The 26,883-nt window shown below is 33.0% G+C and overlaps 3 protein-coding genes and 4 non-coding genes across 7 annotated transcripts; all 7 read left to right on the top strand.

Moving 5' to 3' along the window:
- The first annotated feature begins 9,859 nt into the window (after positions 1 to 9,859).
- On the top strand, positions 9,860 to 11,251 carry LOC127080403 (uncharacterized). Its single transcript, XM_051020723.1, has 2 exons — positions 9,860 to 10,435; positions 10,526 to 11,251. Exons 1-2 carry the CDS (start codon positions 9,860 to 9,862, stop codon positions 11,249 to 11,251), a joined length of 1,302 nt encoding a protein of 433 aa, XP_050876680.1.
- Positions 11,252 to 11,353: 102 nt separating this feature from the next.
- LOC127080402 (uncharacterized mitochondrial protein AtMg00860-like) lies at positions 11,354 to 12,217 on the top strand. The gene is made up of 2 exons (XM_051020722.1): positions 11,354 to 11,566; positions 11,690 to 12,217. Exons 1-2 carry the CDS (start codon positions 11,354 to 11,356, stop codon positions 12,215 to 12,217), a joined length of 741 nt encoding a protein of 246 aa, XP_050876679.1.
- A 778-nt stretch (positions 12,218 to 12,995) lies between these two features.
- On the top strand, positions 12,996 to 18,963 carry LOC127080401 (protein FAR-RED IMPAIRED RESPONSE 1-like). Its single transcript, XM_051020721.1, has 2 exons — positions 12,996 to 13,251; positions 17,939 to 18,963. The coding sequence occupies exons 1-2, from the start codon at positions 12,996 to 12,998 to the stop codon at positions 18,961 to 18,963; spliced, it is 1,281 nt and encodes a 426-aa protein (XP_050876678.1).
- A 1,250-nt stretch (positions 18,964 to 20,213) lies between these two features.
- LOC127089768 (small nucleolar RNA Z103) lies at positions 20,214 to 20,310 on the top strand. Its single transcript, XR_007791322.1, has one exon. It is a non-coding gene; the product is annotated as a small nucleolar RNA Z103 (small nucleolar RNA).
- An 89-nt stretch (positions 20,311 to 20,399) lies between these two features.
- On the top strand, positions 20,400 to 20,495 carry LOC127089766 (small nucleolar RNA Z103). Its single transcript, XR_007791320.1, has one exon. It is a non-coding gene; the product is annotated as a small nucleolar RNA Z103 (small nucleolar RNA).
- A 99-nt stretch (positions 20,496 to 20,594) lies between these two features.
- Positions 20,595 to 20,690, top strand: LOC127089769 (small nucleolar RNA Z103). The gene has a single exon (XR_007791323.1). It is a non-coding gene; the product is annotated as a small nucleolar RNA Z103 (small nucleolar RNA).
- A 71-nt stretch (positions 20,691 to 20,761) lies between these two features.
- On the top strand, positions 20,762 to 20,857 carry LOC127089767 (small nucleolar RNA Z103). The gene has a single exon (XR_007791321.1). It is a non-coding gene; the product is annotated as a small nucleolar RNA Z103 (small nucleolar RNA).
- The last annotated feature ends 6,026 nt before the right edge of the window (positions 20,858 to 26,883 follow it).

Below are 26,883 nucleotides of genomic sequence, written 5' to 3'. Positions count from 1 at the left end.
AAAATTGGATAAAGCAAATATTCAACCCATTGATCATTACTTGAATTTTCCTTTCACTCTGTCTCGCTTGCAATTTTATTTAAACTATTTGATAGTATAAATTAATCAAAAAACTTGAATAAATTCTCACTCTTACACCACAAGACAAGTCTATTAACCCGAAATCCTAACAAACTCTCCATTAATGTAAACATGAGAATTGTTAATAATTTGAAATAATAAGCTTATCCCTCCCATTCTTGAGAAAAAGAGACTTTGATAGTCTAAAATTGAATCGAAAGGTAGTAAAATAAATATTAAACTTGGATACTCGTAATCATGATTAAGCTTAAGTCTTGGGAATACTAATTTTGAACCCTCGTAATCATGATTAAGCCTTAAACCGTAATCAAGATTAAGCCATTAGCCTCCTAATCAATAATTTAAATTTGAACTTAATCTAAAATGTAGAATTTTAATTTTATTTTAGAAACTTAAGCCTTATGAATATTAATAAAGAAAAAATAAAACACAATTAATCTATCATTAATTTTAAATAAAATAAATAAATTTTAAATATTAGATAGATTTCCACATAATTGATTTTTCTTCCTTAATATGATTTCAATATGACTATTGAAGTCATGCATTTCATTCACAACGAATTCAACCAACTACATGCTAGACACCGCCAAGTATTTTTTTTTATTTTTCATATATTAAATATGACTCTTAAAATCATGCATGTCATGTAAGAATGAATAATATATATTTATTTGAAATATAGAGAAATTCTAAATTTTAACCTCTATTACATTTATGTGTTATGCATATATTATCTAACAAATAATTAAAAAATTTAAATAATCTCTTATTATTTTACAGATAAATTAAGGGTCAGATTTTTTTAAAATATAATAATAAACATGCCCGTGTGAATTATCTTTAAGTACTTATATAAATAGTTACTTAAATTTTATCTTCATCATTATGATAATCTTTTCAACCACTCATTAATTTCTTTTCAAAAACAAGCGAGAGAAAAGTTTTTTTTGGAGTCTTTTATTCTCTACCTCTAATTTTTCAATTTTTTAAATTATGAAAAAAAACATGTTAAGAGCTTAATCAAGTTCAAATTTTTGGGGGAACAATTGTAAAATGATCTTTAATATATATATATATATATATATATATATATATATATATATATATATATATATATATATATATATATATATATATATATATATATATATATATATATATATATTCATTTTTCTATCTCTTAAAAAAATTTAAAAACAATTTATAATTAGTTTTACTAGTTTCAATTGTTATTTTTAATAGAAACGAGCTAGAGAATAACTAGGCAACAAGAACATTTCAATCACGTATATAATATATAAAATCTATTGCCTATAATTTATAATATATATGATCTAATAAAAATAACATTTTAGTTTTTAAGGGCAAATATCACAATACCATGTATATTTTAAGAGAAATACAACAACAAAATTTAGTTTTTAAAGGCAAATATCACAATATCATGTATATTTTAATTTTAAGAGAAATGCAACAACAAAAAATAGGGATGGTGGAAGACGAATATGATCTTTAAAGTCAAATATCATAATATCGTATATATTTTAATTATAAAATAATATTATTATTATACTATTAATTAATTATAATAAATTATGATGGAAAAATAGGTAAGAGCTCATTACTACCCTCTCCATGCGTCCCTAGCGGGAGGGTAGAAACTAAGATATTTTCAATATAATTACATATTTATCACAAGTATGAGTTTTGTGTATGATGATGATGCATACATATAAATGTGTTTTGTCTTACTATTCAAGAAAATGATAACCAATTAAATAGTATACAAAACAAACCTGCATAAATATCGATGAAAATTGCATGAAAGCTATAAATTATTGGGTATTAATATAATAGATTCTCTTAGGTTCAGCCGCAAAATCAACCGGTTCTGGATCAATTTAAGATGAAACAACTTTATATTATTTTCATTATTAATAATGTTATCATAAGAAATGAAAACTTAAATATTCAATCAATTAAATGAGCCTTTTGATATATGGTATCGTAAAATGTTATCTTAAGAAATGAAAACTTAAATATTCAATCAATAAAATGAGCATTTTAATATATAGTATCATAAAATGTATAAGAAACAAGAGAATAAAATCTAAATTTAAACCCTAAAATAAAAAGAACTAGAAAATAACATTTTGTACAAGGAATGAGAGACTAAAATCTAAATTTAAACTCTAAAATAAAAAGAATCAATTATTAAAAGTGAAATAATACATTTTTTCTAGTAATTCCTCATGACAAGAACTCTTAATTCCTCATTACAAGAGTCAATTATGTATCATTTGATTTGATTATAGGGTTTATAGGTGTAAAAAATTTCATTAACCCTCAGCCCAAATTATGTTTTTGTGGTCTATAATTATTGCATCATTATCTAAATTCTTTATATATTCCAACTGAGTTGTGTATGGAGAGTTCATAAATTTGGTCTTGCTGCAATGCTTCAATTTTAACACCTGATTAAGTTGACATATTACAAATTATTTTCCAAAATAGCAACAATGTTTCAATTAGTATGTTAGAACATTTCTTCAGTAGGATGGGTTAAATATTGGTTATTTATTAAGGGACTAAATTTGTATGTTAGTATGTTAGCTCATGAGTTGTGAAACTAAATTTGATTGATTGATTTTAAGTAACACTACAACTTCTATCATGTGTATTGTATGGAGTTTTTCTAAAAATATAAGATAATTTGTACACATCATAAATCATAGTTACATGCTGAAGTCAAAGAACACAGGTTGGTTACTTTTGTAAAATTAAAGATTATCCATTAAGTTGATAAAGTAATTTCAGTAAATATTAAAGAATAGAGATGAATTACCTTGGCTAAGAATATTCAATTTTTTCTTCGAGATCTACAAGTTTTCAATTGGAGCAGTATGTGGGCTTTCTTGGCCAACTGACAGACTCATAGTTCAAGTTCTTGATGACTCAACAAACCAAGTCTTAAGGGTATCTAATTAATCCAGTAAAGCTTAATCATGGAAGATCCCATAAGTTTATGTGTCTGAGTGTAAAAAGTTATAGTAAACATGTGTTTTTTCATAACATGCCGAAATTGGTTGAATTTGAGTGTCAAAAATGGATACATAAAGGTGTGAATGTCAAGTATGTAATAAGGGCAAATCACAATGGTTATAAAGCAGGTACCCTAAAAGAGGGTTTAGAGAAGGAATATGTTGAGGACTGTGAGTTTGTGGCAATATTTGATGCAAATTTCCATCCAGATCCAAATTTTCTTTGGAAGATAATTCCTTACCTTCTTGAGAACCCTAAGTTGGGTTTAGTTCAGGTAAGATGGAAATTTGGCAAGTTAAGTTGTTGCAGCCATATTAGTGAAGATGTGAAAACACAAGAAAGGGAGGTTTGAATTGGGTTTTACAAAACAAAAGTTTTTTACCAACTCAAAAACACCACTTAAATGTTAATAATAAAGAGATAAAAACACAAGTATTTTTATCCTGATTCGCTTGAAAGTCAAAGTTACTCTAGTCGACCCGCCAAGGTAATTTCGCCTTATACATAAGGACTTAATCCACTATAATTAACTGATTACAATAATCACAAAGAATAACCTTCTTTGTCTTCTCAAAGATCCGAATATACCCTATATTCCTTAAGGATTCATAAAGAACAACTTTCTTTGTCTTCTTAAGAATCTAGTTACACTCTAGTCTTCTTAAGGAATCAAACAAACATTTTGAACAATATTTTGTATGTTACAAGTTGCTTCTATACAAACACATTTTACACAAATGATAATCAAATACTTAAAGAAAAACCATGTACAAAAATCGATAGTTTTTCACAAAGAAACAAACTTGTCAAATTGTTGAAGCATACTTTTTTTCTTCAAGTCTCCAAGTCCCACTTATATAGCATAAGAAAAGAGATCGTTAGAGGGGAAAATGGGGAAACCAAATAGAACGGTTGTTCACTATTGAATGGTGAAAGGAGTGATACTGCATATTGTCCTTCGTCCATAAAATCAGTGACATGTGTGATGAATAGTACTGTCATTGTCCACGAAATTAGGTAGTGGAAAGAATATTTGATTTCTACGATGTACTATTTGATCACGTACCCATTTGGCCTTATTTTCAAGTTCATTGGTTTCTGATGAAAGTTGATGAAGTATGAAATGAAGAAACATAAAGCTGGATTCAAAAACTTCAGAATCTTTGGTCAGAACCTTGACAACGACAGTAGTCTGGCTTGAGATCTTCAGTATCTTCAGAATCTACTGCTAAAACCTTGATAACCTCAACATCTGACTTGAGATCTTCAAAATCTTCAGCTAATTAACACAACTTCAGAAGCTTAACATTCTTCAGAAGCTTAATGATTAGAATCACGTCCAGAAGCACGAACTGAGAGAACTTTGCAGCAACAACATAATATCTCTTCATAAGCTTCTCAAGAGTGAATCAATATAGAAGCAAAAAGATTATTGCAGCAATAACTTTGAACATCTTTCATACCTTCTTATGACTAGCACAAAAGTGGAATTGGAACTCATTGTTCAGAAACTGATGATGTTGCACGTCATATACTCAAAATCAGAACTAGCTATTAAAGCTACACAATAACAAACCATTAGGATAGCAAAATTGTTATCACACAAATACAACCGTGTTATCATCAAAACTCAATATATAGATGCAAAACCAAATATTGTTCTAACAATATCCCCCTTTTTGTGTGATGACAAAAACATATATTTTGATGAACAATTTTGTACAGGGTAATCACAAAATGACACATCTTACATAAGCACAAATCTCCCCCTGAGATGTATAACCCTAAAAAGATAAAATCAGAATGAAAGAGCACTTTCCTAATTAACCTTTTTGAAGTACCAGAATGATCTTCCATCAAAATCTGGTTTGTCTTCAGAAGTTTCTTGATGTTGTCTAGAACACTGGTTTGTTAACATCAACATTCTGATGAACTTTACTTCAGAAGCTTAGTTGAATTCTTTTTGAAGAAGTTTCAGAATCTAGTTCCTTTCAGAAGCTTGAATTATGGTTTTCTTTGAAATTCTTTTTCAGAGCTTGATTACCTTTGAAAGACAAATCTCTTTGACAAGAGCTATCAGAACCTAATTAAGAATTACTCTCAAAAGCTTGATTCCTAAGTCTTAGCTTGATGTAGAATTGAAAACTTGATGCCAAGTTCCCCAAGTTCCAAGTTCAGAGCCTGATTTTTAATTCCTTGAAGACTCAATGCTTGGATCTGATTCTTGGTTGAGAGTATTTCTTAATCATCATCATGAAAGTTTTTCAGAAAGAGATAATAGACCATTTATTCTGAAATTAGTAACTTACATTCTGATCTTTGAAGAGCTTCTTATGTTTGAAGTTAACCCTACAAAATATAAGGAGAAAGCCCAAAGGCCATGTATGCTTCACTATGCTAAAATGGGTTAAACTCACCTACCACCAAGGTTAAGTCAAGCTATCACATTATTTTTACAAATCATTCAAAGAAGATATATTGTTTGACATATCAATGACAAGGTCATTATTATTGTATTAACTATAAATACAATCTCATTTTGCATTTATAAATTAACTTAGCAGCTAATTTTAACAAACACTATAAAGTAAATAAGTTTCTTCACTATTTAACCATCAAATAAGCTTATACACTATAAACTCATTTACTCTAAAAAAAACTTATCAACTATCTGTTATTTATTGTCAAATATATGTTAACTATATTGAGACAAATCTTATAAATAACATGCTAACTTCAATACAAGCATGTTATTTAACAAATGCAAAATTATCAAAGTCGTCGCCTTTCTTGTTCCCGCTCACAACTGAAGGTTTGAATGGATTAATGCAAAATGAAATTGTGTCGAGTATGTTTCAACCTTTAAAGGTCTCAAATGAAGTTAAGTTCAATTTATTACAATCTGCGAATGATACGATAATTGTAGGAGAAGGAACATGGCATAACCTTTGGGATATAAAAGCAGTTTTTAGAGGATTCGAATTGGTATCGAGGTTGCATGTTAACTTCATCAAAAGCAAAGTTATTGGTCTTAACATCAAGCAAAGTGTTTTAGAAGTGACTTCATCCTTCCTGGCGTGTGGTGTCCGTATTTTTCCTTTTTTTGTTTCTAGGCATACCAGTAGGAGCAAATCCGGGGAGGCTTTCTACCCGTCAACCGTTGTTGGATAATCTTAAGATTCATTTGTCAAAGTGGAAGGGGACATTTCTCTCTTTAGGAGGGTGTGTGACACTTTTAAATTATGTTCTAAATTAGATCCCAATTTACATCTTCTCTTTCTACAAGGCTCCCAATTTTGTTATACAAGAAATTATGTGGGGGTGTTGTAGAGAAAAGAAAAATGACATGGATTTGTTGGATGATTTTATGTAAACCAAAGTCTCAAGAAGGGTTAGGAATTAAACATTATGAGATGGTTAATATCTCCGTGTTATGTAAGTCGAAATGGTGCATTGTCATCAAGCCCAATGTTATTTGGTCGGGCCTGTTGTCTATGAGATATGGGGATATCAAGGCAAAGATTCTCGATGAAGATAGGCCATCAGTCAACGAATTTGATTCGTTATGATGGAGAGATTTGAATCTAGTAGGTCCAATTGAGAAGGAAAATTCAAACTGGTTTTCTTCTAACATATCGTGTAAATTGACTAATGGACTTTCTCTTGATTTTTGGAAAAACAAATGGCTGGGACCAGCAGCAATTGGAAACATGTTTCCTCTCATTTTTGCTCGAGGTGTGCAACCGAACCATAAAGTAGCAGACATGAGGGAAGTGGAGGATAATAGATGGATTTGGGAAGTGAAGATTAATGACAATTCTATGTTATATGGGGAAGAAGGAGTGGACTTGGACTCTTTGTTTACTATGTTGCAGGAGGTGTAACACCCCGAATTCAATTAATTAATTAATTTGAATTATTTAGCTTTTTATTTAATTAATTGATGTTTTAAATTAATTATTGTGTGATTGTGGGGGTAAGTATCCTTGAAATAGAGGTATAGAGAGAGTAAGAGTTTTTCATACTTTTTAGAAATTAATGGAGTTTTAACTAATTATTAGAATATATAGTATTTTTATTTGAGTAAGAAAAAAATAGAATTATGAGGTGAATAATTAAAAATAACACGGGTGATAGAAAAATAAGGAATATTAGATTTATAAATAAAATAATAAGAAAATAAAACATGTAGAGAAATTGAGGGCAAGGTTGGAATTAAGGAAAATATGTAGGATAAGAAGGGAAAAACCTAATTAGAAGGAAATAGGTTTTTGGAATAAAATAGGATTTGGAAGAACCTAAAAGAGTCCGTACGTATTTTTGGAGAGGGGAGCAAAAGAGGCAAAGAGGGAGAGTTAGGATTTGAGAGAAGAATTTCTTAGAAGCGGTTGTCGTTTTTGCTGGAAAATCAAGGTAAGGGGGAGGAACTATTCATATATGGATACTAAATCATGGAATGATAAGAGAGGTTCCCTTAACCTCCAATAAGGATGGTGATGTTGATAAATTCTATGTTTTTAGGAGAGATTGATGTTTTACTGATTTTATTTGTGTTAATTTTGTGCGAATTGATGTCTATAATTTGATATTGAAATCGTACTGTAGCTTTATTATATATGTTTATATACATCGCTTATATACATTGTATTGTCACTTTTATCAATATATGGTGTCGTATCGTTACTATATAATATGTGTCAATTATATATACAATGACCTGGTTCGATTAATATATATTATGTTTCAGAAGATTTGTTCAATTACTATGGCGATAACTTGTTTCATTATATATTGTAGCTCTCGTAAACATCGCGGTGGCTGTTTGCGGCATATACAAGTTGTTGCTTGTTTTCATGTTACTTGCATACATACCTTTTCATCAGTATAATGTATTTTATTAATATAATATGTTCATTAGCATAACATATTTTATTAATATAATATTAATAACAATAATAATAATAATAATAGTAACAATATTGAATTAATATTATTAGTATAATATGCTTTTGGAGTTCTGAGTTCGAGAAAAATAATTGGATTATTTAGCCAACTTAAATTATTTTCAATTTTGTTGGAGTTCCCGTAGAGTTGTTAGAGTTGTCGATTGAGTCTATAAGAGTTATCTTTATGTGCAACAGTTGTCGGTAGAATATTTTTGAGATTTTAGAGTTGTTTTAGAGTTCCTTGGGAACTCTATCGAGTTATAATTTTGGATGATAATTTGGTGATAATTTTGGATGATGATTTGGTGATAATTTTGGGTGATAATTTTGGTGATAATTTGTGACATTGTATGCTATTGAAATTCATACGTCATAGTGTACGGACTTCGGTCCAGTTTTGGTGAGCCTTGATCCTATGGTGGGGATCGAGTGCGAGTAGCTAATTCTATTGAGGAATTAGTGAAGCGTTGCCTATGATGATGGTAGCGATTTTTGTGTGCTCCGATTCCAAGAGGGGATCGATCATATGGTGGGGATCATGGAGTGAAATGAACCTGAGTGTTCATAATTTGGTAACACATGCATGTTGAGTCAGTTGTCAAGTACATATGCATTGTGTTGCATTTGGTGATTATTATTTTTGTGTTATGATGTGCGGATGAGAATACTTGATATGTTGATGATTGTGGTAATTAGTGTGTGATATTGTTAGTTAATCTTTGTTTTTCCACTGCTAATTATTGAAGTGTATTCTAACCCCCTTTCTGTTTGAATGTTGTCCTTACATGGACATCATGCAGATATTCATAAGTAACTTTGACTGAAGTAAGTGGAAGGATAACTCTTGAAGTGACCTACATAGTTTGTCTATTTTATTTAGTGGTTCCTTACTCTGATCATGTAACATCGGGTTGGGATAAACGTTTGATTTGAATTTTGTATCATTGTTGTCGATGTTACAAACTTTTTGTGTTTTGGAGATTATAAGTTATTTTGATTTTATTTACAGACTCTTTTGATTCTGCTATTAAGTTGAAATTCATGAGACTTAATGTCTTGAGTTACAATATTATTGTTGTATGTTTATTAGTGATTTCGCTGCGATGATACCGTAAATTCTTGGGTGAGCATGCGAGGACAGGTACTGAATGTCTTATTATACAAGTACTTGACCCAAATCAGATGTGTTGGATGTCGTGTAACATCCCAAGTACAAATCAGATGTGTTGGATGTCGTGTAACATCCCAGGTATAAATATGTGCATTTGAATTTATTTATGTGGTAACCCATGTTCCAGAGCAGGTCATGTGTTTTATGTGTGTGACACCCTTATGGTTATGTTTTCTAATTAAAATATCATATTATGGTTTGGGGTATAGAAGGGTGTTACATTAGTGGTATCAGAGCAGGTCGGTCCGTCCGGCCAAGTTTTTATAGGATATCAGTTCCCTGTTAGTTGATGAGTGTGTGTACACTATCGATACATTGTTTCTTCTAATGTTGTTTGATGGTTTGTAGAATGGCTGGGAGAAATGATCGTACTATTGTTGAAGCATTGGAATCCCTTGCTCAGGTGATGGCTCAAACTGCACAGAACAATCAGAATGGGAGAGCAGGAGGAGCTCCTGATGAGTTTCGCGCTTTGGGAAAATTTCAGAGGAACAATCCACCAACTTTCAAGGGTAGCCATGACCCAGAGGGTGCACAGGAATGGCTCAAAGTAACTGAGAAGATCTTCCGAGTGATGGCTTGCACATAGGCTCAAAAGGTACAATTTGGTACTCATATGTTGTCAGAAGAAGCTGAGGATTGGTGGGATAACACGCGTCAGATATTGGAAGCTAGTGGTACAGAGATAACTTGGGTTGTGTTCAGAAAAGAATTCTTGGAGAAGTATTTCCTCGAGGACGTTCGTGGAAAAAAGGAAATAGAGTTCCTTGAGCTAAAGCAAGGGAACATGATTGTGGCAGAGTATGCTGCGAAGTTTGAGGCGCTAGTGAAGTTTTGTCCCCATTACAACCGTGTTGATGTTGAGACTTCAAATTGTCTCAAGTTTGAGAATGGGCTGAGACCAGAGATCAAACAAGGTATTGGATACCAACAGATTCGTAGGTATGCTGAATTGGTGAATAAGAGTAGAATATATGATGAGGATAGTAGAGCCCGGTCTGCTTACTATAAGAGTATTAGTGAGAAGAAAGGGAAGGGACAATTTAGAGGGAAACCTTATGTAACTCCAGTTGACAAAGGGAAGCAGAAGGCTTCAGATGGGAAGAAGACAAGTGGGGGAGGGGCTCCCGCTTCTGTCAAGTGCTTCAAGTGTGGCGGGTTGGGACACCGTGCTAATGAATGTAATAATAAGGTTCTGAGATGTTACAATTGTGGAAAAACGGGTCACCGTGTTGCATAGTGCAAGAATGATGGTCCGACTTGTTATAATTGTGGTGAACAGGGTCATATCAGTACACAATGTCAGAAGCCAAAGAAGACGGCCGCTACTGCTGCCCAGATTAACGGTGAAGTGTTTACCTTGAGTGGTTCAGAGGTTCCCAAGACAGATAACTTGATCAAAGGTACTTGTTTCATTAACAACATTGAGTTAATTGCTATTATTGATACTGGTGCTACTCATTCGTCTATTTCTCTTGAGTGTGCTACGGGGTTGGGTTTAAAATTATCTCCTTTGGTTGGGAGTATGGTTATCCATACCCTGACTAATGGTTCGGTGACTACTGCGTTAGTCTGTTTGAGTTGTCATTTCACCATTTATGGTAAGAATTTTGCGATGGACTTGGTTTGTCTACCTTTGCATCAAATCAATATTATTCTTAGAATGAACTGGTTAGAGTTCAACTATGTTCATATCAACTGCTACAGCAAAACCGTGAGGTTCCCAGAGTTTGGCGATTGTGAAGAGCTGATGTTTTTATCCGCTAAGCAAGTAGAAGAACTCTTAGAAGATGAGGCTCAGATGTTTGCAATGTTTTCATCATTGCAAGTCGACAATAAGGCTGCAAGTGTTGATCTGCCTATTGTGTGCAATTTCCCAGATGTATTTCCAGATGATATTAGTGACTTGCCACCAGAGCGTGAGATTGAGTTTTCCATTGATGTGGTACCAGGTACTAATCTTATGTCGATGGCTCCGTATAGGATGTCAGCTTCAGAATTGGGTTAATTGAAGAAACAGTTAGAAGAGTTGCTTGAGAAGAATTTTGTTCGACCAAGTGTTTCTCCATGGGGTGCGCCAGTGTTGTTAGTTAAGAAAAAGGACGGCAGTATGAGGTTATGTGTTGACTACAGACAATTGAATAAAGTTACTATCAAAAATAAGTATCCTCTTATGAGAATTGATGATCTGATAGATCAATTGGTGGGTGCTTGTATGTTCGGCAAGATAGATTTGAGATCAGGTTATCATCAGATTCGTGTGAAACCAGACGACATTCCGAAGACTGCATTTAGGACAAGGTATGGTCATTATGAGTATACAGTAATGTCGTTTGGAGTGTCTAATGCGCCAGATGTGTTCATGTAGTATATGAATAGGATTTTCCATCCTTATCTGGATCAATTTGTGCTCGTATTCATCGACGACATCTTGATATATTCTTAGTCAGAGGAAGAACATGCGGATCATCTAAACATTGTATTGCAGGTGTTGAGGGACAAGAAGCTTTATGCCAAGTTGTCCAGGTGTGAATTCTGGTTAAAAGAAGTGAGTTTCCTTGGCCATGTGATTTCTAGTGGAGGAATTGTTGTTGATCCGTCGAAAGTTGATGTTGTGTTGCAGTGGGAGACTCCGAAGTCTGCTACTGAGATTCGAAGTTTCCTTGGCTTGGCTGGTTATTACCATAGGTTTATAAAAGGCTTTTCAAAGATAGCAATGCCTTTGACTCAATTGACTCGAAAAGGTCAAGCTTATGTGTGGGATGTTGCATGTGAAAAGAGTTTTGTAGAACTCAAGAAGAAATTGACGAGTGCTCCAGTTTTGATCTTTCCTAATCCGAAGGAGTCTTTTGTAGTATATTGTGATGCGTCAAAGATGGGTCTTGGTGGTGTACTGATGCAAAATGGCCAGGTCGTTACTTATGCTTCCAAACAACTGAAGGTTCATGAAAGAATTATCCTACACATGACTTAGAGTTGGCAACTGTAGTTTTTGTTTTAAAGATTTGGAGGCATTATCTTTTTGGATCTAGGTTCGAAGTGTTTAGTGATCACAAGAGCCTAAAGTATCTGTTTGATCAAAAAGAGTTGAATATGAGGCAGAGGAGATGACTTGAACTTCTGAAGGATTATGATTTTGAATTGAGTTACCATTCGGGTAAGGCTAATGTTGTAGTTGATGCATTGAGTAGGAAGTCCTTACATATGTCAATGCTTATGGCTCGAGAGTTAGAACTGATTGAACAATTCAGAGATATGAGTCTAGTGTGTGAAGAGACTCCTAACAGTGTGAAATTGGGTATGCAGAAGCTGACTAGTGGTGTCTCACGTTAATCAACCAAGGTAACGGGGGTGATTTTCGGGTTGATGAGAATGATGTGATGAGGTTTAGAGATAGGGTGTGTGTTCCAGATGTGCCAAAAATTAAGAAGAGCATTCTTGAGGAGGGTCACAGAAGTGGGTTAAGTATTCATCCCGGTGCCACAAAAATGTATCAAGACTTTAAGAAATTGTTTTGGTGGCCAGGAATGAAGAAGGAAGTAATTGAGTTTGTGTATGCTTGTTTGATTTGTCAGAAGTCGAAGATTGAACATCAGAAACCATTGGGCCTGATGCAACCGTTGAATATTCCAGAGTGGAAATGGGATAGCATTTCCATGGATTTTGTGATAGGTCTGCCGAAGACTTCGAAGGGATGCGAATCAATTTGGATGATTATTGATAGATTGACAAAATCCGCTCATTTGATACCAATGGGGATCAATTATTCTTTGCAGAAGCTGGCCGAGTTGTATATTGATGAGATTGTGAAACTGCATGGTATTCCTTCAAGTATTGCGTCTGATAGAGATCCAAGATTCACATCGAGGTTCTGGGAGAGTTTGCAGACAACTTTGGGTACTAAGTTGAGGTTGAGTTCTGCTTATCATCCACAAACAGACGGTCAAACAGAGAGAACTATCCAGTCGTTGGAAGATTTGTTGAGGGCTTGTGTGCTAGAACAAGGAGGTTCTTGGGATAACTACTTGTCATTGATTGAGTTTACCTACAACAATAGTTATCATTCTAGTATTGGAATGGCACCATATGAGGCATTGTATGGTAGGAGGTGTAGGACTCCTTTATGTTGGTATGAGTCAGGCGATAGTGTTGTGCTCGGACCTGAGATTGTTCACCAAACGACCGAAAAGATTAAGATGATCCAAGAAAAGATGAAAGCATCGCAGAGTCGTCAGAAAAGTTACCATGACAAGAGAAGGAAAGCACTTGAGTTTCAGGAGGGAGATCACGTTTTTTTGAGAGTCACGCCGGTAACGGGTGTTGGTCGAGCTTTGAAGTCTCAAAAGCTCACACTGCATTTTGTTGGTCCGTACCAGATTTTGCCGAGGATAGGAGAGGTGGCCTATCAGATTGCTTTATCGCCGTTGCTTGCTAATCTTCATGATGTGTTTCATGTGTCTCAGTTGAGGAGATACATTTCGGATCCGTCTCATGTGATCCAAGTGGATGATGTACAAGTGAGAGATAACCTGATTGTGGAGGCATCACCCATGCGGATAGGGGATCGGAAAGTGAAGAAATTGCGGGGTAAAGAGATTGCCCTGGTAAAGGTAGTTTGGGGAGGACCGGCTGGTGGGAGCATGACTTGGGAGCGTGAAGAGCAAATGAGAGAGTCGTATCCCACTCTATTTTCGGGAAATTTCTTAAGTGGAGGAGAGTTGTAACACCCCGAATTCAATTAATTAATTAATTTGAATTATTTAGATTTTTATTTGATTAATTTATGTTTTAAATTAATTATTGTGTGATTGTGGGGGTAAGTATCCTTGAAGTAGAGGTATAAAGAGAGTAAGAGTTTTTCATACTTTTTAGAAATTAATGGAGTTTTAACTAATTATTAGAATATATAGTATTTTTATTTGAGTAAGAAAAAAAAATAGAATTATGAGGTGAATAATTAAAAATAACATGGGTGATAGAAAAATAAGGAATATTAGATTTATTAATAAAATAATAAGAAAATAAAACATGTAGAAAAATTGAGGGCAAGGTTGGAATTAAGGAAAATATGTAGGATAAGAAGGGAAAAACCTAATTAGAAGGAAATAGGTTTTTGGAATAAAATAGGATTTGGAAGAACCTAAAAGAGTCCGTACGTATTTTTGGAGAGGGGAGCAAAAGAGGCAAAGAGGGAGAGTTAGGATTTGAGAGAAGAATTTCTTAGAAGCGGTTGTCGTTTTTGCTGGAAAATCAAGGTAAGGGGGAGGAACTATTCATATATGGATACTAAATCATGGAATGATAAGAGAGGTTCCCTTAACCTCCAATAAGGATGGTGATGTTGATAAATTCTATGTTTTTAGGAGAGATTGATGTTTTACTGATTTTATTTGTGTTAATTTTGTGTGAATTGATGTCTATAATTTGATATTGAAATCGTACTGTAGCTTTATTATATATGTTTATATACATCGCTTATATACATTGTATTGTCACTTTTATCAATATATGGTGTCGTATCGTTACTATATAATATGTGTCAATTATATATACAATGACCCGGTTCGATTAATATATATTATGTTTCAGAAGATTTGTTCAATTACTATGGCGATAACTTGTTTCATTATATACTGTAGCTCTCGTAAACATCGCGGTGGCTGTTTGCGGCATATACAAGTTGTTGCTTGTTTTCATGTTACTGGCATACATACCTTTTCATCAGTATAATGTGTTTTATTAATATAATATATTCATTAGCATAACATATTTTATTAATATAATATTAATAACAATAATAATAATAATAGTAACAATATTGAATTAATATTATTAGTATAATATGCTTTTGGAGTTCTGAGTTCGAGAAAAATAATTGGATTATTTAGCCAACTTAAATTATTTTCAATTTTGTTGGAGTTCCTGTAGAGTTGTTAGAGTTGTCGATTGAGTCTATAAGAGTTATCTTTATGTGCAACAGTTGTCGGTAGAATATTTTTGAGATTTTAGAGTTGTTTTAGAGTTCCTTGGGAACTCTATCGAGTTATAATTTTGGATGATAATTTGGTGATAATTTTGGATGATGATTTGGTGATAATTTTGGGTGATTATTTTGGTGATAATTTGTGACATTGTATGTTGTTGAAATTCATACGTCATGGTGTACGGACTTCGGTCCAGTTTTGGTGAGCCTTGATCATATGGTGGGGATCGAGTGCGAGTAGCTAATTTTATTGAGGAATTAGTGAATCGTTGCCTATGATGATGGTAGCGATTTTTGTGTGCTCCGATTCCAAGAGGGGATCGATCCTATGGTGGGGATCATGGAGTGAAATGAACCTGAGTGTTCATAATTTGGTAGCACATGCATGTTGAGTTAGTTGTCAAGTACATATGCATTGTGTTGCATTTGGTGATTATTATTTTTGTGTTATGATGTGTGGATGAGAATACTTGATATGTTGATGATTGTGGTAATTAGTGTGTGATATTGTTAGTTAATCTTTGTTTTTCCACTGCTAATTATTGAAGTGTATTTTAACCCCCTTTTCTGTTTGAATGTTGTCCGTACATGGACATCATGCAGATATTCATAAGTAACTTTGACTGAAGTAAGTGGAAGGATAACTCTTGAAGTGACATACATAGTTTGTCTATTTTATTTAGTGGTTCCTTGCTCTGATCATGTAACATCGGGTTGGGATAAACGCTTGATTTGAATTTTGTATCATTGTTGTCGATGTTACAAACTTTTTGTGTTTTGGAGATTATAAGTTATTTTGATTTTATTTAGAGACTTTTTGGATTATGCTATTAAGTTGAAATTCATGAGACTTAATGTCTTGAGTTACAATATTATTGTTGTATGTTTATTAGTGATTTCGCTGCGATGATACCGTAAATTCTTGGGTGAGCATGCGAGGACAGGTACTGAATGTCTTATTATACAAGTACTTGACCCAAATCAGATGTGTTGGATGTCGTGTAACATCTCAAGTATAAATCAGATGTGTTGGATGTCGTGTAACATCCCAGGTATAAATATGTGCATTTGAATTTATTTTTGTGGTAACCCATGTTCCAGAGCAGGTTATGTGTTTTATGTGTGTGACACCCTTATGGTTATGTTTTCTAATTAAAATATCATATTATGGTTTGGGGTATATAAGGGTGTTACATGAGGTACAGGTGAAACCGTTTTGAGGAGGATAAATTTGTGTGGTGGAGGAACAAGTTGGGTTTCTTAGTTAAAAGTTGTTATCAAGTTCTTGAATCAATCTTTGATTATGATATGCAGGTTGATGAAAATATAATTCAGTTGTTGGATAAGCTTTGGTTCACGAACACGCCAAGTAATATTCTTATATTTGGTTGGAGGAATCATTTGTGGAAACAACAATTTGCTTTGCCCGCTTTGTTTTGTTGATGATGACTTTATTTCTCATATATTTGTTGAGTACAAGTCAGTGTCTAGAGTCTAAGAGAAGATTTGTCTTTGGCTAGAAATTCATTTTCACTCCCAATTGGATTTTTCGGGCACATACTTTTCTAGATTCTTCTTTTCTCTTAAAGGTAGAGTGAATAAAAAGCCCCGACTTCTGGTTTGGGTAGTAGTTTATTGGTCGATTTGGACATACAGGAACAAAATGGTGTTCAAATGTGCTTTCATTCGGGTATATGGTTTGGTGGATAGGGCCAAAGTATTGGCTTATGACTGGCTCATAGCTAGGAACAAAGGTGCAAAAGCTCGGTGTTGGGTCAATTGGTGCGCCAATCAGTTGGTTTGTCTTGTAAATCCAACTAGGTTACTTGCTTAGTTTTTTAATACAACATTTTCATTTATATAGTCATCCTCTTGTAAGGGTTGAGTACCCCTAGTAATCTTTCTTTTTACAAATTTGTTATTCTTACACTTGATTCATACACTACACCGTATGAACAATGTAAGAATACTACTTAAAATAATCAAACATTTGTCCTACACTTTTGGTTATCTATGTGGTATTATGTGTGGGCCATCTTCACATTCTCTCTCCTAACAACAACCACATACATCAGCCACACTGTTTCCATTTCTTCTTCTTCTTTCTCTTTCCGCACCATTTCTCATCTATTCTTCAACTATTCTTTTCTTTACATGTACAACCATACCCAATCAAATACATGGTTTATGAAGAAAAATAGAAAGTTATTTAGAATCATTATGTGATTAAGATGAAGATTTAACTCAGTAAGTTTCTAGATATCATTTTTGTAGATTCATCCAATAATATCAATGTTCTTCTTTTGGATCATATGTTTGTTCATAATTGTTCATATGTTTCTAGATTTAACACAATATTAACCAACTTTGTTTACTGTAGTAGATTTCATATGTTTATTCATGTTTGTTCATTAACCATGTTCTAAACAATATTCATCTACTTTGCTCACACCGTTAACCATATTTATTTACTGTGAAATGATTTGATTTCATATATTTACTCATGTTGGTTCATTAACCACTTTGGGAACTGTATTAACCAACTTATGTCACACCAATAACCAACTTTGTAATAAACAATGTTATAAACCTGCCCACATGTCTGGGCGTTTATTAACCAAATTATAGACAACATTAACCATACTTTCGAATGTTATTAACCAACGTTGTTATAAATTTATATTATACATAACATTTACATTTTTTGTGCAGTTTGTGTCATAATGGACAATTCAAGCATTTTTATAGAATATGGTAGTAGTCAAGGGGAAGATGTAGAAGTTGATCACGGTGATTGTGGTGGTGATGATGATGACTCACTTTGGGTTCCTACAATTGGGATGTGTTTTTCTTGTTTAGAGAAAGTTAAAACATATTATCAAGAGTACGCTTTAAAAAAGGGGTTTGGATGGAGGATTAGATCATCGAAAAAAGGAGATGACGGGGAGGTCAACTACCTAATACTTTCATGTTCAAGAGAGGGGTCTAACATTTCAAAAAATTTATGCACGTTAAAGACACTACCATCTAGAGCGAAAAATTGTTCTGCCAAGATTTGTATTAAATTGAAACAAGATAGTTTGTGGTACATTACACAATTTGAATCTAACCATTCTCATGAAACTAGTCCTATAAAAGCAATATTGTTCAAGGCTAACAAGAAAATGAACTTACATGTGAGGAGAACAATCCAAATCAATGATGATGTGAGAGTAAGGATGAACAAGACTTTTCAATCGCTTGTTAAAGATGCAGGAGGACATGAAAATATTCCCTTTTGTGAAAAAGATGTGAGGAATTATATTAACAAAGAGTGTCGTGCAATTGGAAAAGAAGGTGATGGTAAGACTTTGATTAGTTATTTTTGTAAAATGAGGGAACAAAATACATATTTCTTCTATGACATAGATTTGGGTGATGATTTTCATGTGAGGAATGTATTTTGGGCTGATGCAAGAAATAGAGCCGCTTACGAATATTTTGGAGATGTTGTAACTTTTGACACAACATACTTGACTAACAAGTATGACATGCTTTTTGCTGCATTCGTGGGTGTGAATCACCATGGTCAATCAACATTACTTGGTTATGGATTACTATTAGATGAAGACACAAATTCTTTTGTGTGGCTATTTAAGTCATGGCTTCGTTGTATGTTAGAAAAAGCACTTTTGAATATTGTGACCGATCAATGTAAGGCTATGAAAAATGCTATTGAGTTATACAACTCGTCATAGGTGGTGTTTATGGCATATAATGAATTTTTTTCCAGAAAAGCTTAGTGGATATGGTGAATACAAAAGGATCAAGTATGCAATGAAAGAAGCAGTCTATGATACATTTACAACAACTAGTTTTGAACAAAAATGGTGTTCGTTCATACAAAAATGGTGTTCGTTCATTTTCTTGGAGATCAAACAACAGCTAATACCATTTTCTTGGAAATAAAACTTTTCTATGAACGAAACATAGTTGATGAAAAATGCCATTGAGTCAGTCTTCCATACAACTCGTCATAGCTGATGTATGTTGTTGTTAGGAGAGAAAATGTGAAGATAACCCACATATAATACCACATAGATAACCAAAAGTGTAGGAGAAATGTTTGATTATTTTAATTAGTATTCTTACGCTGTTCATACAGTGTAACGTATCAATCAAGTGTAAGAATATCAAATATGTGTAAGCATATCATTTTGTTCTTTTTAATACATCTTTTGCTTAAAAAAATAAAAATAAAAAACATTTTATTATATATATATTTTTTTAATTTTCTTTTGTGAAAAATCTCATAGGTTACATTCACTAAATTATTTTTTTCAACTAACTCAACCACATATTTTAAAAATAAATTAATAGTTAATTATTTTATTATTTACATGGATATTGAATATATTAATCATATTTATTTTTTAATACTAATAACTATTTCAATATAGTCACATGCTTTTAACCTAATTGACTCTTCTAACATTATTTTGTATTTAAAAAAATCAGGTTATTTCTTTCAACTTTTATGCTGGGCCATTAGAATATATGGGCTAATCCAATCTTGAAGGCCAACCCGGGTTTCTTTCGCACAAACTAAATTAGGGTTTTGTAGCCGCAGACTCTTTCTTTCGTTTTCTCCTTTATAAACACCTTCGCCTCTCTTCTCTAATATTATCAATTACACTCTCTCATATCTTGTGTCTTTTGCAGTGTTTGTTTCAATTCTCGATTTAGGGTTTGCCTATTTTTTTTAGCGTCAAAATACTGATTACCAATGCTCTGAATCATGTGAGCTTTGAGTATGAGCTGACGCCAAATCGATTTCTCTCTGCAATTTTTTATGCTCTGTTTTCTCTTTTTTGATTCAGTTCTATTGCAGATAGGAATATTCTCCCTTTTGTTGAATTTTTTTACTGAATCATTAGTTTTTGTTCGTTTATCGGGATTGTGTTTATTGCTAATGAGTTGAATGTGGAAGATCTGTTTTATTGATAAATTGGATGTGATGATAATTTCCCCAGGTGATCGAAACTGATGATACTGTGCGAATTTTGTTTCTCTTTTGAGAAATCAAGCCAAATTATCTGATCCATTTTGTTGTACTGAAATTTGATTCAAAATCAATGGCTGTGAATTTTGTGTCATTATGTTCAATTTTTACATTATAAGAGTCGTTTGGTAATTGGATGTGATGATTATTTCCCCAGATGATCGAAACTGAACATACTGTGCGAATTTGTTTCTCTTTTGAGAAATCAAGCCAAATAATCTGATCCATTATTATAATTCTAATATCTTTTTTTTAAATAATTGTTTTGAAGTGCATTAGTGAATAACATGATACGTTAATGCTTAGGTTGCATTGTAATTTTACTTTTTGGGCGTGATGATAATTTCCCCAGATGATCGAAGCTGAAAAAACTGTGCGAATTTGTTTCTCTTTGGAGAAATCAAGCCAAATAATCTGACCCATTGTAGTTATTAGTTATCAATACTTAGTTGTGTTATTATTTGTTTCTATTTGTATTATTTATTGCTTGGTAATTGGATTTGATGATTATTTCCCCAGATGATCGAAGCTGAACATTCTGTGCGAATTTGTTTCTCTTTTGAGAAATCAAGCCAAATAATCTGATCCATTTGAATTTCATTATACCCAAGTGATTTACCTTCTAGTTTTTGTGATGTGATGGTTAGTTATATTTTAAACTTTGGAGGATTAAGCAAAGTGTATATGAAACTAGAATGTAAATTTTGGTAGTGATTATATGCATTTGCTTTTGAGAATCTCCTGATATCAAATGACAGATGTTTAATGCTTGCGCTACTTTCTTTGTGGATAGCGAGTTTGGCTTGTCTTTTACATGTTTTAATGGTTGTTTTATACTTAATTTTTTTTGTATTTAGAATTAGGAAATTAGTTTTTTAAAGTTAAATTAAACCTGTAGTATTATGGTATCAAACAAGTTTTTAGATATTTTGATTTTATTGACTCCCTTATTATTTACCTTTGAATTGTTGGGGTTATTTCCATGATTTAATGCCATTACTAACAACTTAATGAATGTAAGGTTTATTTGCATGATTTAATTCATTACTAACAACTTAATGTGTGTAACCATGATGTGTTGATGGAGGTTACCGTGGGAATCAGGTCCGACATTCTCCTTGATTTTGATTCAGTACTCCAAGAAATCAAAGAAACCCTAAAGTTGAGTAAGTTTCCACCCAAGATGTGGCATAAAAATGGGCGACTTTGCTTGAGAAGGAGGCATGCTCTTTAAGGTCATTTGGCAATTTTTCTGTATCACAATTGAGAGCAATCTCGTTATTGGTCATTTGGCAATTTTTCAGCATCCGAATTGAGAGCGATGGAGAGCAATCTTCTTATTGGTTATTTAAGGATCTTATGGAATCAATCCTTTAACGGTAACGATTGAGGGAAATCTCCTTATAGATCATTTGGCAAGTTTTCAGCATCATATGCAATCTCCTTTCTGCATGCTTCTTATAAGATTTCGTCTACGTTGTCTTGCACAGAATTTGTTTTACAATTGTATTCTATTTTTTTAAATTAGTTTTATTTTTATTAAATATGACCTTGTAGAGAATAAATTAGTAATTTAATTTATTTTGTCTTTTTCATAATTGTGTTCTCATATTCTCTCCGACAACTCCCCAATCTTACTTCACGAGAGCGATTTCCTTGCCCCTCAAGTGTTTCAGTTCATGATCAGCAATCCTCTTATATGTATCAGTTCATGATCAGCAATCCCCTTATTTGTTTCAGTTCATTATTAGCAATCCCCTTATTCTCTTGGATTTTTTTAATGATATCGTGTTTTAAACAATTAGTTTTGATTATGAACATTTAAAAAAATAAATTTGATAATAAATATTTTTTAAGAAAATCATTGACGTTGTATATAGTTTAAAAAGTTTTATACTTTCAAAGATAATGTAGGAGTTATTTTTTAAATTTATAAAGTGAGAGAAGTCTAGTGCAGGGAGGGATGATATTTTGACTTTGGATGCTATACTCATATGGCAAGGAGGAATAAATAGTTTGTTAAAATCAATTGTGTCATATGACAAGGTGGAAGAATTAGTTTGTTAAAATCAATCGTGTCATGAAGAATAATAAGTGAAGTTTGCGGATGATAGAACTCAAATGATTGATGATTTGGTGATCTGAGAAGGTGGATATTCCTTGATCAAATATGTATTATACATTCAAGAATAAAATGCAACCTTTTAAGTATTGGGCAATTGCTTGAGAACGGTTACAAGATTCATATGGAAAACAAGGGGTGGTGTGTTAAGGATACAAACTATGTTTTGGTTCTGAAAGCTCCTATGGATGCCAATAGAACCTTTAAGGTTGATCTGAAGGTATTGGATCACAAATGTCTTGCTACAGTGACAAATCTAGAAGAGTGTGTATGACAATGTTGTCTTGTACATCTCGATTTCCAAAATCTCAAAGACTTACAAAAGAACGGAATGGTAACAGGGTTGCCATTGATCAACATAATGGATGAAATTTGTGAAGAAAGTTTGCAAGCGAAGCAACGTAAAGGTAAATTCAACAAGGAGGCAGGTTATAGAACCAAGAATCACCCTTAGGTTGTGTTTTCAAATGTGTATGGACCGATGCAAGTAGATTCCATTGATGACAATAAATATTGTCACATTCATCGTCAATCATAGTAGAAAGCTATGGACATACCTAATCAAGAGAAAGGATAAGGTATTTGAGGTGTTTAAGAAGCTAAAGTCTATGGTTGAAAGGCAAAACTATCACAAACTCAAAGTACTCAAAAGAAATACTGGAAGAGAATATGTCTTTAAAGACTTTGAGAGGTTTTATGATGAAGAAGGGATTGTACATGAGGTTGTACCACTGATAACTTCTAAATTGGGCTATAATTGATATATAAAAAGTTGGCATTTTATAGGCTAATTTGCGGTTTCGTTGTTGAATTCCCCATGTTTGCCACCGAATATTATATAAATTACAGTTGGCTTAGGTATCCTTGATTTGTGTGTTAGTATGCAGGAAATGATGCAAGAAATTAGAGGAAAAAACACAACAAAGAACAAGGAAAAGAGAGCATTGGCGAAGGAAAAGAGAGCTCACTGGGCGAGACCTGGCGAAGAAGAAGCAAACTCGCCGGCCGAGCGTTGGCGAGGCCAGGGAAATGAAATACATGGGAAAAACTACGTCATGGTTGCCCGATGAGGGTCTAAGATTTCAAGTTTGTCGGGAGAAAGAAGATATTTTGTCGAAGGTGGTTTGCTGCATTTGAGCCAGGTGGAAGGCACTTAAAGTGATGTCTGTCGGGCGAGACCCTACTCGCTGGGCGAGACTGGAAATTCTAATTTTGTATAAATAAGTCCAAATCATATTTTTAGGTTATGGTTTTGGGAACTTTTAACCCCAATTCCATAAGAAGCATTCCTTTAGTTAGGAAGAGATAAATTCTTAGAAAATAACAAGTTAGGGTGCTTCGTTAAGATCCAAAGTTAGATTTGTCTCTATCATTGGGAAATTGCGGTTGATGTTTGTTCATCTTCATTCTTCTCCTTGTAATATCTTTCTTGTTGGGATTATATGTAAGTTCACTTTTATAGTATGTATTTTTAGTAATAATGACATTATGTATAATCTATTTACAAATCCATATCGATGTTATCCTTGTTTACTTGTTTATCTATTGATTTGAATCATTATTGAGAAATACTCTTCGAATCTAGATCTAGGATAATCATCTGTTAGACGCTAAACTCTAGACATAGATTTAGATTTAACATTCGCCTGAGTATCAAATCTTAAAGCTCTGTATTGTTTGATAGGTTGAGAGATCGTCGATTAAACAATACAGTTGAACTCTCGATGGAAGTTTAGACATGAACCCTGTTGAGAGCGATACATGATGATATTGATGAATGTTTAGTTTATGCATAACTGATTGGTAAGTTACATGTTCGTATGGTGGATGAAATTCAATCCGGTAAAGCTCCCATATCTCTCCGAAGCTTTATTTATTTATTCATTCGCTTTACATAGCTTAGCTTTAAATTAAAATTTTATAAACCTGAACTTAAAATCGTAGAGACCGTTGAATGACAATGATATCACACTAATCCATATGGAGACGATAAAAATCAAAATACTTACTTTTGCTTGCTGCTTTACCGCAATCACCAAAATGGCATTGCTGTCGAGGATCAGTGTTTATATATTGAAAGCATCGCAATAGTTTCTATTTTTTTCCATTGTGTATAATGTATAGATACTTGTATATAAACTTGTCTATCTTGTATATATACTTTCTTTGTACTTGTTTTCTATACTTGTTTATATTGTATATATTATTGTTTTTTATAACATTTGCTCAAGTAGATAGTATAGAAATTTTTGTGTTTATTCTCAAAGTTTGTTTTTGAATTGCTTGAAAAAGTATTGAGTGATTATTTCAAGTTTGAATGTTTCAACTTGCATTTGTATGGTAATGATATGAGCTGAAAATTTGATACATAGTTAAAGTGCACGTTTAATACTTTCTAGAACATAACATGAATATGAAACTTGTAATTTATACAAATATCATGCCATCTTTTCTTTTTCAATACATTCCTATTTGAATCACTTTAGACGGTAACCAAAGGTGAGAAAATTTCCATTGTTTACTATATGCACCAGATACCAATAATCCTTGTTTTAACTTAGTTTTTTTATGTTTAATCTTTCATTTGTATTGAATTGTGTGAAAGCATGAAAATGATCAAAGCATTTTGTTTGATTTTGAGCATAACCACTTGAGCAAATAGTAGCCTACCTTGTGAGTGAGTGAGAATTTACTTACCCCCTTTGAGCCTTGTGTCAAGCTCCATTTTGATGTTAACTTTTGGAACTTGTACATAACTAATTCGTTCATTGTTGATTTTAGATTCAATTTTGAAATTTTTTCTTGAACCCTCAACCATAAATTATGGTTTGAATTTTTACCCTTGACTTAGAAAGTTTTGGAGCATTCACAATAAAATGATTGATTGCATTCAAGTTGGGGAGAAAAGGTTGGCTGCTAAGAGGTCGTGAAAGAAAAAGAAAAATTTGGAAAAAGAAAGAGAAAAGTGAAAAAGAAAAGAAAAAGAAAAAGTCTTGAAAAAGAAAAAAAAGCAAATAAGTTATGCTAATAAGTTGTGTTCAATGGTGAAACAATTGGGAAAAGAGAAAAAGGTGAATGAGTGAATGCTTGAGATTGTGAGAAATGATCACTCTCATTTAATTAAGCAAGTTTTTGTTTCAATTACCTTTGGATATGACCTTTCTTTGTTACCCAAGCCACATTACAACCCTTAAAAGTCCTTGTGATTTGTGTTTTATGCTTTCAATATGATTTTTTTTGGATAAATGCATAATTTGATCTAGATGTTAGCAAGATTGTTGGGTGTGAGTCAAGTCCCTCATGTTTGTTCTTCATCCATATATGAAGTTGTGTGTTAGGTGTGATCCATTTTTGCAATTGTGTTGCATTAAAATTTTGATATGTGTTTTGTGCTTAGAATTTGTTTCATGATTGTGGTAAGTATCACTTTGCTTGTACTTTTGAAATTTGAATCATGCATTTGTTTTCATTTGTAAAAACTTATTGATCATGATTGCTTGGTAGTTTATGTTGTTTATTTAGGTTTGATTGCCCATTGCTTGAGGACAAACAAAGTTTTAAGTTGGGGAGAGTTTGATAAGTGTCAAATTGGGCTAAAATTGATATATAAAAACTTGGCATTTTTCGGACTAATTTGCGGTTTCGTTGTTGAATTCCCATATTTTCCATCGAATGTCATATAAATTGAAATTGACTTTGGTATCCTTGATTTGTGTGTTAGTGTGCAGGAAATGGTGCAAGAAACCTAAGGAAAAGACACAAAACAAAGAACAAGGAACAAAGCAAAGATGGAAAGTTTCAACATGGCCGCCGAGAGAGGATTGGCAAAGAAAAAGTAATCTCGCCGAACGAGACCTTGCGAAGAAGAAGCGAGCTCGTCAGGCGATCTCGGTGCAAGGCCATAAAAATGAAATCGAGGGGCAAAACTACATCATGGTCACCCGACGAGGGTCTGGAATTTTGATTTCGCCGGGCGAAAGAGGATATTTTGCTGAAGGTGGTTTGTTGCGTTTGAGCCAGGTAGAAGGCACTTAAAGTGATGTTTGTTGGGAGAGATCCGCTCGTCAAGCGAGACAGGAAAATTCTGATTTTGTATAAATAGATCCAAATCAGATTTTTAGGTTATGGTTTTGGAAACTTTTAACCCAAATTCCACCAGAACCATTCTTTTAGTTAGAAAGAGATAAATACTTAGAAACAACAAATTAGGGTGCTTCGTGAAGATCAAAAGTTGAATTTGCCTCTATCATTGGGAAATCGCGGTGGATGTTTGTTCATCTTCATTCTTCTCCTTGTAATCTCTTTCTTGTTGGGATTGTATGCAAGTTCACTTTTATAGTATGTACATTTAGTAATCATGGAGTTATGTATAACCTATTCACGAATCTATATCGATTTTATCCCTGTTTACTTATTTATCTATTGATTTAAACCATTATTGGGAAATACTCTTCGAATCTAGATCTAGGATAATCATCTGTTAGACACTAAACT

The sequence above is a fragment of the Lathyrus oleraceus genome, chromosome 5 (genome assembly GCF_024323335.1).
Source record: "Lathyrus oleraceus cultivar Zhongwan6 chromosome 5, CAAS_Psat_ZW6_1.0, whole genome shotgun sequence".
Classification (NCBI taxonomy): domain Eukaryota; kingdom Viridiplantae; phylum Streptophyta; class Magnoliopsida; order Fabales; family Fabaceae; genus Lathyrus; species Lathyrus oleraceus.
This window is presented reverse-complemented; position numbering and strand designations above follow the sequence as displayed.